Raw genomic sequence first — 14,611 nt, 5'->3', positions numbered from 1 at the left:
CTCTCATGCACTGAAGTTTCAGGCTGCTCTTTTCTTCCTGCAAACAGCTTTGCCCTTGTCTGTAATTCTTCAGTATGTGAAAGCCCAGCCAGCTCAGAGGACGATTTATCCAGCTTGTAAAAGATAAGAGAGAAGAGAGAAGCTGCTCTAATCCTAAATAACACACAGGCAGTGTGCATAGAGGGGCCTGGAAGGGAGAGTTCATAGCAGAACCACAACACTGAAGAACTTGGCAGCCTTCCAGACACAGGCCTGACAAGTCTGACAAGAGAGAGATAAGTTGATTTATTACAGAGACTGTGATAGTACAAAGGGCTGCAGTAAGCCAGAACACATTAGAATAGCTTTTGGAACTTGTAGGATGATAAAAAACAGGATGCAATTTTTGTTACGGAGTCTCTTTAAGGATTTCATTCTTTATATCCTAAACCTGTTTAAAATGGAGAAGAGCATAATGTTCTGCCTGTGTAGCACCATTCAGCACTTTACTGCCATCAGTCACTCCAGGAATTTTGTTATCTTTGGAAGCCTGGAAAGCATTTCTGGGAGTGCAAAATAGAATGCAGTTCACAAGTGTAGCACTGTTTATTTTTTATTTTTAAACATGGAACAACTTTATCCATCCAAAAAGCTCAATCATGGTATTCATATAGGCGAGAGCACAGCAATTAAATAACGTTATTAGGAATGTTTTGGAAATTTTAAGTCTCCTTACTTAGATTTCCTTGTTTAATTTACTTGACTTAGTTTATTCTCAGTATGTTAATAAAGTGTAGTTTAGTTTCGGAAGCTTACTGTTGCTGCCAATTAATATTAATGATTTATTTAGCCCCACAGAAGAGGATTTGAATTGTTAAATGGATCCCCAAGTGTTCATAGAGTTTTTTTTTTTTTGTGGGAGATTTAACTGTTTGTGTTAAAATCAAATCTGGTGGATTTCACAAAAATCCATTATCTGCAATGAAATAAAAACCTCAGTATTTAATAATGCTTATCTTAAATAGAATCTGTAGTAAAAATTAAAATAGACAGACACTACCCTAAGGAGAGGGACGGCTCTGGGTCCTACAGAGCCTTCCCGCTCTCCTCACAGTACCCGCGTTCCAGCGCTGGATGCACGGTTCTCCCACAGCGGGAGGGTTTGGATGTCTTTGTGAGCACTCGGGCTTCTGAAGACGGGCGGGTCTGTACTGCACATGCGTAAGTTTGTGATAGAGGACGCTCGCACGTGCGCAGTACTGAGTGACCCATCTTCAGAAGCCTGAATGCTTCCGAAGACTCCCAAAGCGTACCAGAAGTGGAAGAGAGCAGTCTACGACCCATAATGAGGAAGCCTGCAGGGGAACGCGGGGGCCGGGAAGGCTCTATAGGATCCAGAGTCTTCCCTCTCCTTAGGCGAGTATCTTTTTTGTATTATTTTATTTCACTTCAGATTCTCTTTAAAATAATGAAAACCTTAAAATGACATATATTGTTATTCTGTTGCATCCGCTTAAAGGTGCGTATAACACACGTTATAGTTTTCACTAAATGTTTTTAGATTTGATGAAACTGATTCAGTCTATTGAAAGTTTGAGATTTCTGCAATTTCATAAAACAAGATTGTATATGGCAAAAAAGTTGGTTGGTTTGAAAAAACATTTCACTAAATCAACTCTGGATCTTTATAATTTTTTTTTTTTTAATGAATTCATTTAATATGGAATTTTCAATTTAACATCTCTGTAAATCTATTAGTATCTTATGCTTTCGGCATTCTCTGTTTAGCATTACAGTTATCACTGAATACCACATTGAGATTACACTCAAATGTTTTTTTTTTTTTTTTTTTTTTTGCCCTAATGCATTAAACACTGTAAAAATGAATATGAAACATTATAAGGGCCCGTTTGCAGCACAAATCTGCAGCAATTCCAAGCAGGCGAGGGGTGGGGTAAAACTGCCTGTCTTTTCAATGTCTTTGCTGTCTACATTGCAGGGCTGTGCAATTTGGATGGCATGCTGCAGATTAGTGCGCCACACAGCCGAATGACTCTAGCCGTGCATGGTGCGGTTTAATGATTCTGGCAGTGTTTTTGCAGCACAATGGGAGCGCGGCTGAATTAAAAACCGCGACCCCTAATGGAAAATGACCCTAATGCTAGAACACTATACAACTTTTGGTCCGAACTACAGGAATCGGAAGATTTCCATCCTGTCCGATTTGATTGTGATCGATAAAGGGATGAATTTGCATCCCCCCCTTCCCCCTACAATTTGTCTGGGGAAAGTATTAATAGACAATACATTGGTCTGCTGAAACATTTGGTTGTGGCTATCTGTCAAGCAAAGGATATCTCAATCTCAGAAGAAAGGTTCTTTCTCAGCCAAGAAGCTAATCCACTGGGATGGTTTCTTTTTAGCCTAGCATCATAGGAGTGTGTAGTATAACTCGGGGCTGTGGAGTCGGAGTCGTGGAGTCGGGCAATTTTGGGTGCCTGGAGTCGGAGTCGGGAAAAAATGCACCGACTCCGACTCCTAATGAATTTGTAACTGTAATTAAAATAGAAAATATGATAAAATGTTCTATTTCTCAGATAATAGTCATTAAAAATAATGTATATATACAGTATATATACAGTAATAGCTGTGCTTAGTCCACAAAAATGAAATAAACCAATCAAAATTAGTTACTTGTGCTGCTTCAATAAAGCAGTCCTTGTATTTTTAAGGTCAGATATACATATCTGATTGTGACTGTATATATGATGTGTACACAGGAATCTCTTATATATGTTACGGCCAGAACCCGAAGTGTGGCCACTTCTAGTTCTGGCCAGCCACTTCGGGTTCTGGCCGGCCAATGTGCGAAGTGGCCGCAGCGCAGCGGCCAATATTACAAATGGAAAGTTTACATTTATTTTACAGCCGTCTCGCTGCGGCCAAATGTATTAAAAGTTGCTTAATTTAATTAAATATAGCCGGCGGCGATGTGATAGATGAAGCCGCCGGCTTTCGCACTGCCTCCTCCTCCTCTCCTCCTCCCCCCGCCTCTCTCCTCTCCCCTGCCTCCTATACGACATACGGAGCAGCCGGGCGGGGACACGCGTGTCCCCCGAGAGTCGTTCGTCGCGGCAGGGGAATCCTGCCGTTCCTGCAGAGCGGGCGCTGGCAGAAGTAATGTCTGCAGCCTCCCCGCTCTGCTTCCCCTGCCGCGACGAACGACTCTCCTGGCGGCTCCGTATTGTATGGAAGGCGGGGACAAGGAGAGAGGCGGGGGGGGGGAGAGAATCGGGGGGGGGGGGGGGGGAGGCAGTGCGAAAGCCGGCGGCTTCATCTATCACATCGCCGCCGGCTATATTTAATTAAATTTAAGCAACTTTTAATACATTTGGCCGCAGCGAGACGGCCGTAAAATAAGTGTAGCTTTGCATTTCTAACATTGGCCGCTGCGCTGCGGCCACTTCGCAAATTGGCCGGCCAGAACCCGAAGTGGCCGGCCAGAACTAGAAGTGGCCACACTTCGGGTTCTGGCCGTAACATATATACTAAATAACATCTATGCTGTAAGAATAAAGCCTGATGTGTAGCCGTGTCACTAATAGAGATGGTCAACGAGATGGAAATAATTCTGCATTGATGCTGATTTATGCAAATGTATGCACTCCCTTTCCTGATGAAATAAAATAATTTGATATGTTATTAAAATTTGGTTTGGTGACTACAAATTAAAGGGTAACTGTGACGGATGAAAAGTAAAGTTTTATACACACCTGGGGCTTCCTCCAGCCCCCTTCAGGCTAATCAGTCCCTCACTGTCCTCCACCACCCGGATCTTCTGCTATGAGTCCTGGTAATTCAGCCAGTCAGCGCTGTCCGACCGCATGCCGCTCCCACAGCCAGGAACATTCTGCACCTGCGCAATAGTGCTGCACAGGTGTAGTATGCTCCTGGCGGCGGAGTGTGTGCATGCGCACTACGCCTGACTGGCTCAAGTACCTGGACTCATAGCAGAAGATCCAGGTGGTGGAGGAGGACAACGAGGGACTGATTATCCTGAAGGCGACTGGAGGAAGCCCCAGGTATGTATAAAACTTTAATTTCATCTGTCTCAGGTTTACTTTGTTACACAGTAGTACTATACTCTACATATGCACTCCCCACAGAGCTGCAGGGAATCCGCTGAGAATGCTGTGCACATTGAACACAGAGGTGTTGTCTGTTTACAATCTCCTCATTCCCCTGCAGAGTACCTGCACATCATTCTTACATGCACCCACACTTACATTGCCTAGGGCCTGATAGATGTTCTTTGTTCCGGTTTTTACCTTTTACAAGTACTCTTACCAAGGACTAGTTTTAGTCTAAAGGGAATAAATATAGTAGTCTACATATCCTTCTCACTTCAGTTGTCTTGTAAAATTCCTAAGCGTTGGCAGTTAAGAGACGAATTTCATGTTACATAATTTTAATCAACAAAATTGTAATATGCAAATTAGAGGAGTCGGAGTCGTGGAGTCGGAGTCGGTGGAATCCTAAACTGAGGAGTCGGAGTCGGTGGATTTTTGGACCGACTCCACAGCCCTGGTATAACTATAGCAACTAGTCCTTAAATACATGGATAAATTCTATTCACATCTTCAGTGGTACATTACTGCCAAATATTGTCAGCTGAAACAGAGCCAATAGTCCTTGTTTAAGCAGTCATTGTTTCACAGTGTCTTGTGGCCAGTCTGCATATGGTAGGCTGGCTGTAGGTTCTTGCTGCCCTGTCATCTGAGTTCAGACTGCAGCAAGCTAGGATTTTCTATTCATTTCATGCTGAATTATAGTTCCTGGCAGCCATGGTAGTAAATACTCAAAAAAAATTTTCGCTTCCCCATTCTCTAGAGGTGTTGTGTGTTGATGTAGCTACTATATTGGATTGACTATGAAAGATTCAACCACCCTCTTATGCTGGGAATACACGGGTCGACGCCGGATCGACCCCAGCCGCGTCCCCGCGTGGATAGATTACCACTTGCCCCCGCCGGCGCTTCCTTATCAGCGCTCGATTCCCTGCCGTTGTCCGCAGGCGGGAATCGAGCAGGCAGGGGTTGAGCGGCTTGATCAGGCCAGCTGAATATTATCAGCTGGCCGGATCAGCTGGTCGATACACGGTACAGAAACGTACTGTGTATCCCCAGCATAGCCCAATTAGTTACCCCCTTGGGTACAGGCAGTGTGCCAAACCAAGGAAAGAAGTTGAACTGCTACTAATTCTGGTTGAAGTCTGTGCAATACATGTAGCTAGCTGTCCTAGAGGGACCCTGTTTTCATTTGTCTGTGAAAGAGTTACAATTTAACAGATGGACATACTTTTCTGTAGCTGTTTTGTTTACATGTAACAGATCCAAAGGTTGCAAGTGTGCCTGGGAAATCTGTCCAAGTGGATAAAGGTAGTAATTGCTGTACAGTTAGTGGCTGTTCTAATATTTTACAGAACTGCTGCATCTGCTAGGTTTGTACTGCTCAATATAGTAGAAATCCAGCCATCAGTTGCATACATCTCATGCCTATAGCCCAACTCTTAATGCTGGGAATGCATCGTTCGTTTTTGAGGTGATTAGATGGTTCGATAGATAATTTTCGACATGTCCGATCTCCCTTTCGATCCTTCTGCCGCTCGATTTCTGACAGAAGTAAATGGAAAAAGATAAGAAAAACGAGCGGAAGAGAATCGACTGCTGAATTGAGCGGCAAAAAGGAACAAGAGGAGAATCGAGAGCCAGAAACAAACAGTGTATTCCCAGCATTAAACATGAAAGCCAAGTTTTTAGAGTCTGCTGGTGTTTGAGATGCACAAACATTTAGCCAGCACCATTGCTCCTCCATAACCATTGCTATTGCACTGCAGTGACAATGCGGAAACTTCATACTTTGTAATATACCCAATTTCTGATATCCTAGCAAACCGCACACCATGTGCAGTTCCATACCATACAGCACTGCACTGTACATAGTGTGATCAAGCCATACTTTGCAATTGTGATTCCAGGATAGACTGGCAAGTAATATCCCCTAAAGAAAACTGATGCATTCACACAATTCTTAGCCATTGTTACCAAGCTGAAAAAAAAGTGCTACAGATTAATCATGCTATAATTTACTTTTATGTTTGGGACATGCTTTATATTTTAAAGCAACCTGTGATGAGGGAAAGTACAATTTACCTGTGGATGGTCCAGGCGCTCCTCAGATCCTCTTGTAGCTCATCGTTCCTGCACAGGGCCTGCCCCTTCTTGTGGCTGCGCTCCCGCACGGGGCCTGCCCCTTCTTGTGGCTGCGCTCCCGCACGGGGCCTGCCCCTTCTTGTGGCTGCGCTCCCGCACGGGGCCTGCCCCTTCTTGTGGCTGCGCTCCCGCGTGTGTATGAGCGCAGCTAGACTGGTTATGTGTAAGTAATGCCCACCCATGCCTAGTTGAACAAAACCGTTTGTGCATGGCTTGTTTCCTCAATGCATAAGCACATCATTGTACTGGGGACGTGCAGATCTAAAGGTGCCCATTGATTGTACAATTTTTAGTGAACGATCATATTTTGGATAAGTTAATTCAGATTGAAAGAAAAGATCACATTTAATTAATCCACACGATTAGAGAATCCAGCTTGCAATTATATCTCCACCAGTTATGATCAGACGAAAAAATCCACCAAAAGGTAGTATCTTTTCTTTAAGGAAGCAACAGAGGTTGCAATCATTCAGGATAGATTGGGCCCATCAACTTTTCTATGTTCATGCAATTTGATCTGAACAATCTGTTAAAAAATATGATCATTTACAGAAAATTGTACCGATAATGTGCACCTTAACTTGAGCGTGCCCATTCCAGAAGTGCTCGTACAAGGCGGGAGAGTGGCCACAAGTGGTCTAATAGGTTTAGGGAACCAGAGCTGGAACTATGGGCTTGATCCAGGAAGCCTCTGCACCAACCAGAGGCTTCCCACTTCTTAGGTAAATATATATTTTTTATGTTAATCTTGCCCAGCTGTCATGTGACAATTACCGTACCGTACGATTGACTGCCTGCCTCCTGCCTGCTCTACCCCGAGGAGTGGGGTCTGGTACTCTGGATCATGCCTCCTCCTATAGGACTCTGTTTTGGAGGGAGAGTTACAAATTGCCCAGCAAGCTCATGGTGAACCAGAACTGCTGGGAGTGTGTAAGGGGCTAAAAAGGACCAAAAAGCCTTTTTTACTAAAATGTTATGCAAAACAGAAATTTGCCTTCCTAAAAAGGTATTTGCAATTATTCAGTTTGGAGTGAACATATGTGGTGTCCCACAGTGCATCACTGCTGAATAGCTTTCAGTGACATCAAAGGAATGATTTTCATACTCAGCAGCAATAAACTGTGGGACATCTCATAATCTCACTCCAGCCTGAAGAATTACAAATGCCTTCTGTTTTGAATAGGACAAAAAAAGATGTGCAATTTTGCGCTACTGGAACATATGCGTGGTCATTAACAGAAATACACAACTTCAGCCGCTCCTCCCCCCCGGCTGGAGGGTTAAACTGTGGCAGAAAAATAAAAAGGAAAAGAGCGGAGGATGGCTCCGTAGTGTATTAAACTTTTTATTGATAAAACACGCAAGATTAAAATACACTTACTGAAAAGTAGTGTTGAATAAGCTTGTCATGGGTAAATCCCATTAATAACCTCCAGCGAGCAACCTGTTCCTCCTCTGTGGCCAGCTGCGGAGGGTGTCCCAGATGGTATGTGGACAAGGTGCCTCCGGTCGGTGTCAGTGTGCCAGTGACCTCACAACGTGTTTCGGCGTGTCCACACCTTGGTCAAGTGAGTCCTCTTGGCAAGGTTGCTCGCTGGAGGTTATTAATATGATTTACCCATGAGAAGCTTATTCAACACTACTTTTCAGTAAGTGTATTTTATTCTTGCGTGTTTTATCAATAAAAAGTTTAATGCAATACAGAGCGCTCCTCCTTTCCCTTTTTAAATTTCAGTTTTGGGAGGTTGAGGCAGTCTGGTCTGTGCCTTAGTCTACTAGTGTCATTGATTTGTGCTGCAGTTCCTCACCTGTAGATGTGGAAAGTTGGGACAGGAAGTGCCCAATAGTGGTGGTCATGGTGTACAGGGAGATGTGGATCCTTTTTCCTAAATCCGGGAATTTTGCTTTAACACCTGTAGTGTTTATATAATGACCTCCCTGTCGTCGGACATAAATTGTAGCGTGCCTTTATACTGGAATACTAATTTTGCGCTTTCCGACAATGGCACCATAGGTGTAATACTGATGCTTTGGCTGGAAAGCATCAGAGACTTCATGTGTTTATAATTATAGAACAAACAGCCAAGGCTCATTTTGGCATAATTGTAACAGTCACTGTGGGAGAGTGTCTTCTTGGAGAGCTGCTTTTAGACTGAGTGACTGCCAGTTTATTACTCTGGCATATTACAGCAATTATAATTATTTTCTAACAAGGACCAGTAATTCTCGGATCTTAATCTTAAAATGTCAGGATTTATTCCATTGTACAGGTCTGAATTCTTCTGAAACATCTGCTCTCTTTGGAAACACAATACACGTTTTTCCAGTTTTAATCAAAGCAAACAAATGTTAAACTAGCCCTTGACTAGGAAGTATAAGCTTCAATGCATAGAAAATTCGATATAAGTAAAAAAAAAAAGGTTTATTTTCTTATAACTACCAAAGTATTGTTGATTTGTATTTAGGGACACTTATTGAAAGTCTGTTTGAACATCATTTAATGTGCATTTGGATAGGTGTGCTGTGTCTCAAAGTAGATTCACTAAACTGCGTTAAGTAGAATAAGTGCGCAAAGTCTTACTGCATGATAAGTAGAGTGTAATGCTGGGAATACGCCATACATTTTTTCAGCAGATAGATGGTTCGATAAATAATTTCCGGCACGTCCGATCTTATTTCCTATAGTTTATCTGATCGATTTCTCATAGAAGTGAATGGAAATTGATGATAAAAGATAAGAAAAATCGATCCAACAGTAAATCTACTGAAAAATCTCATTGTGTATACCTAGCATTATACAATATATTACTTGCAATGGACAGTGATGTACTCCTCATGTTCATATACTATTTAATGTAGTCACAACCATCCACTTAATTCAGTCCAGTCTGCAAGACTGAATTCATAAAAAGGACAGTGGAGTAAGTGCAGATCAGCCTGACCTTGCATGTTGTTTTACCTTCCCTCACTGCTGGTTCCCATCTTTTAGGCTGGTTTCACAGTGGGATGTTACAGGCGCACGTTAGAGCAGCCTGTAACGCAGCCCACCGCACAGCAATGAAAAATCAATGGGCTGTTCACAGTGGCCACGTTGCGTCTACATTGTAACGCTGCGCCATTAGACAACGTACTGCATGCAGTACTTTATAAGCGGCAGAGCCGCGTTACACTGCTTGCACATGCTCAGTAACGTTGGGGAGGAGCGGAGAGCGGCCAGGCACATGGCTAATTAATATTCACTGCACTCAGTGACGTGCAGTGTGTACTTCCTGGAGCGGCCGCTCTGTGCGGCGATTGGCCGGGCGGGACCACGTGATGCCGCATGCGTCCAAGAGTACTCATCACGGACGCCAGAGTGAGCTGCACAACACGGCTCACTCTGACGTCCACATCAGAGAGCACCAGGCGTTGCGTTAGGGGCACGTTATGCGACCATAACGTCCCCTAAAACGCAACGTCCTACTGTGAAACCAGCCTTAGGTTTTACTCCTGTCCTTCATGTCAGAGCTCGAATACCAGCTTCTCTGCTGCTTGCACTTGTTTAATTCACTAATGCTAGGTTGCATGGGCATGCTACTCTGTTAAGCTGTGGGGAGGTAATATGTGTAGGACTGTGCTGAACTAGTGGATAAGACAAATCTTTGCCTCAAAGTTTTGAGATTCAAAGGCATCACATTAAAGAGATTTAAGCACCTGCACCTGTACTATTGCCTATATTAAAGTGACCCAAGCACCTGAACCTATACTGTAGCCTACATTAAATTGACCCAAGCACCTGGACCTGTTAAATTATAGAATAAGTCTCTGCAGAAGGGAAGTGGAAGTTTGTAATACAGTGTGCGGCAGGGTGGGATTCATCATTACCTACTGGAGGGGGGTGCCTGCTCCTCTAGCCCACAGTCTGTATAGATGTGCCATGTTCCCCAGGGAGCGACAGCAGTTTGGAGCTTCCACCAATGTTGGCATGCTCCCAGCCGCCGCAGTGCATGCCGGGAGATGTAGTCTGTATATGAGGGTACATGTCCCGCCCAACTATACAATTTTATCTGCATCAGCGGCTCAATTGATAAGGAACGTCGCCGCCACATCTCCCCGTGTAGACGGGGCTTTACACTTGCTATCATTTCTATATTCTGAACCAATGACTGTATTGTTGTGTACCAATGTGTGCATATTATGTACCCTTGTTTGTTTCTTTCATCGTACAGCGTGATGAAAGATAATGGGGCTGTATAAATCATTAATAATGTTTACAATCCAGTCTTATTTTTATGTTTGAAAGGTCATTACTATAACAGTAAGGCGAGACCCTTTTCTGTTTACAGAACTTTATCAGTCATACCAACAGGTGGAGCGCCAAGAATCTTTTCTATGAAATATTTCATGTTATGTGAATGCTAGTATGTATCAAACATGTTAACACACTACTACACATTCCAGGGAACTGTTCTGTTTTTCAGTACTGCTTACCATTGTCTTTTTTTCTCATACAGGATGGATTGGACGCTATGGTATATGATTTAGACTTTCCAGCTATGCGGAAAAACAAGAACATTGACAACTTCCTAAATAGATGTAAGTATTTTTACTTTGTTTTGTCCCAGCAGGAATTCAAGACAATGGACTTGGTCTGTTTAACCTTATTGTACATCTTTGGTATCACGTTCCACCACATATCTTACCCCAGTTTTGTAGCTTCCTGTGGGAGAGGAATGCCACTGAAGTTACACTACTGTATATTATCTTGTTGTAGCAGATGTTTAGCAGTTGTTTTGGATCCAGATGTGAACAAGTATCTATGTAAGTTGGCATTCAGATAGATATATAAATACAGATACTGTATTGTGCAAAGGTTTTACAAAAAAACTGTAAGTTGTGGATTCTTTCAGAAGTAATTTAATAGTTTTTTTATCCTTCAATTAGTAACACGCATCAAGCCTGGTGCACACCATGCAATTTCCCAATAGATAGATGGGTCGAATAGATAATTTCCAACAGGTCCAATCTGATTTCCAATCGTTTTTCTGATCGATTTGCAGAGAAGTGATCAGGAAATTGATCAGAAAAAGGATCAGAAATTTGATCAGATCTGTCAGAAATTCTCTATCAACCCATCTATCTGATGGGAAATTGCATGGTGTGTACCAGGTATTAAACAGAGCAGAACAATTTCACTCTATATTTGCATGTCCCCCTGCTGCCTTTAAATTGAACATTAGTCCCCCTAATTGTACTGCACATAGTTGTTTAGAACAGAACTAGCCACAGTTAGGGTTGTCCAGAACTAACCACAGGGGGTGATTGGTATTTGCATTGGTGATCTGGAGCATCTGCACTTACTCACAGTAGAGCGAGGAGGTCACCTGGCATCAGTTGCAGAGGGGCGGGGAAGTGCTTGTTCATGTGCAGTAGCTCCACCCCCTTGCCAACGTAATTTCATTATTACGTGCCCCTGCATGCTGCTGAATAGGATGTTATCCCTATGTGTCTACATTGGGTGACACCATGCTGGATTTGATCCAGAAACAGCACTCGTAGTGATTGGCCTAAACCAGGGGTGCTCATTGGGTAGATCGTGATCTACTGGTAGATCTCAAAGGACTTCTAGGTAGATCCCATATGTCCTGTCTGAGTGATGTGCATGTGCTGCAGTTGTGGCTTACATCTGTAGGTAGATTCTACCTGGTGTTTTCAATTAGTATTTTTTGAAGTAGCTCGCAAGCCGAAAAAGTGTGGATATCGCTGCGTACCCATTTACTGTATAATACGCAGTGAAGCGGCGGGGGATAGGGCTGGCGCTGATCGCAGTGTTGGACATAGTCCGATACACTGGTCTGAAGAGGTTCACACTGTGCTCGATATTATCCGCAGTAACCAGTTTTCCTATATTGGATGATGTCTGACATCAGTCCTATAAAGGTAAATGCCAGTGAATGATAGAGTATTGGAAAGGGTTAAATGTATAGTACCATGGATGACCTTTCACTTGCAGAGTCCTGTACAGACTGAAGATGAGTGTTTGATGTGGCTAACTACTGGTGAACTGCCAGTCACATCAAAAAGGACACCACTATTTGAGCTCTTACTCTGCGTCTTCAGGGGATATACATTTAAAAAATCTGCACACATTTACTCAGGTTTATTGATCTCTTTATTGTAATAGGTCCCCCTGAATGTGCAGTCAGATCACTTCTGGGTTCACAACCAGTATCCAGGGAGAAGGAGCCTCATAAGGAGCTGGTTGGACTCTCACAATTTGTGATCAGCTAAACAATCACTTCTTGCTTAAGACATTCATGTTTGATGTGGCCACACACGGTACAATAAAAAGATGAGATTTTATGGCAATTCAATAAAAACACTTCAAGAAAAATATTTTTTTTTATTTATTTTTTTAAATTCAGGCGAGAAATCTGATGGAATTTCCCATTTGTTGTGGCTTATTTTTCTGATCAATTTTTCAGAACATTAAATGGTATAGGATGAATTTCAATCAATACTTGGTTTATAGACCGAAGATACGTGTGTGTGATACATTAGTCAGATTTTCAAATGTTACAATCAATCAGAAAAACTGAAATTCTCAAATTAAAAAGAAATATAAAAAACTGTATAGTCTGTGACCACCTTAACACAATATTGACACTATACAGACAGAATTGTGAGTGAAACCGGTTTAAGGTGGCCATGCACAATTCAGTTAGCTACATTTTTTTTTTTAATAAGATTTTATTTAGATTATTTTATCAACCTACCATACAACATTCAATTTTCAAAGCAATCAACCTGATTTTTCCAATAAATCTGATCAGAATTTTATAAAAACAAAAAAACAAAAAAAGACACACAAAAAAACAAAAACAAACCTGAATAATCGATCTCAAAAAAATATTATTTTCAGTTTCTCCTCTATTCAATTGATTTGGCTGAATACATGGGAAAATCAAACTATTTAATTGTACTGTTTATGGGCACCTTTTATAGAGATCTGAAGTTTTGGATGATATCTCTCAACTTGCCTCCCCAGACCACCACTGACCTGGTAGTACCTATAATACACGTTCACATTACTCTGTGTAGAGTGCACAATCAAGTAATCAAGTCAGAACCCTCTAGTTGGACGTGGAACTAAAAATTGAGATTAATAGTTTCTGTATTAACTATTGTAAAAGAAGCAGAAAAATGGGAATGAAAACCTTTTTGGGGTTCACATTGGATGTTTCTCCGGTGCTAAATTGCTGCATTTTTACACCCAGCAGCATTACACTCTGAGCTCGTACAGGATATCTCCATTCTTCCCAATCTACAAATATACATGTAAGAAGTTGTCAGGCATCACATTTATGGGCACTTTGCTAGGTCTTGAAAGTGATTAACAATGAGATACTTGTATAAGACTCAACTGAAATACACATTTTGCATATCTATAGAATTTTCATTTAAAATGCCAGGTTTATTTGCTCGATTACCACTACAAACTGCAAAATAATTTATATGCACAAATAGTGCATGCGCTGTAGTTCTTTCCCTAGGTGTTTATTAGAAGAAATGTCCTTGAAAATGAGGCCTTCGTTTCGGAATATACAGCTGATTAAAAACCTGACGATTTTGTTTTATGACTCAAGGTGTAGAGCTCTTCGCATCATATCTTAGATACATGGTGCCTTAGGTGTGGTCACAAGTGAGTAACCAGCACTGTAACTAGGTAAATAGACATAAAGTAAACAAGGAGATCTAGGAAAGGCTATTTTGTGCTAACTCTGACATCACATCACCATTCTGTGCTCTTTAATTGTACCCAATTCTGTTAACACTTTCTATGCTTAAAATTTTACTCATATTATAGCACAGCATCTACACTGCAAAGTGTGTAGGTCTCTGCAAATAATATTTATTTGCATGTTTGAAGGATAAGCAATAATATTACGGTTATGTGAGGCTGAGTTCCCACTAGCGCACATGCAATATGGACATGGTGAAACTGATTCGCTCCATCCATTTTGCATCCACGTCCGCTCGCCATGCGAAGCAATCGCCGCTCACCTGTCCCGCCGCTGCTCGGTCCCACTCTGAAAACAACTTGGAGACGTGCAGAAGCTTGGGGCTCTCCATAGGCTGCATTAGGCCAATTTTCCTTAGCAACAGGGAGAATTTTAATTGGTTCACCATTGGAGCCCACTTGGGATCACCATGCTTCTTCCTGAGCAGTGGCGATTTGCATAACCCAACCCGGGGAAGATGCAGACGCATCTGCCTGTCTGGGATTATCAAGGACTGCACAGAAGTGTGGTCCACTTACTGCAACGGAGCCCACAGATCCATTGCAGAGTGACAAGTGTGAGCGGCTTCTATGTATAACA

General features: G+C 42.2%; 1 protein-coding gene across 1 annotated transcript in view; it reads left to right on the top strand.

The window, feature by feature from the left end:
* The window catches only part of ROCK1 (Rho associated coiled-coil containing protein kinase 1), a 212,652-nt gene that overhangs the window by 63,109 nt on the left and 134,932 nt on the right, over positions 1-14,611 (top strand). The window contains exon 2 of the mRNA XM_068237237.1: positions 10,745-10,826. Within this exon, the coding sequence (XP_068093338.1) occupies positions 10,745-10,826 (82 nt within the window). The remainder of the gene's footprint in view (positions 1-10,744; positions 10,827-14,611) is intronic.

This window comes from Hyperolius riggenbachi, chromosome 5, assembly GCF_040937935.1.
Source record: "Hyperolius riggenbachi isolate aHypRig1 chromosome 5, aHypRig1.pri, whole genome shotgun sequence".
Taxonomy (NCBI): Eukaryota; Metazoa; Chordata; class Amphibia; order Anura; family Hyperoliidae; genus Hyperolius; species Hyperolius riggenbachi.
The sequence above is the reverse complement of the archived record's forward strand: the minus strand, read 5'-3'. Positions and strand labels throughout refer to the sequence as shown.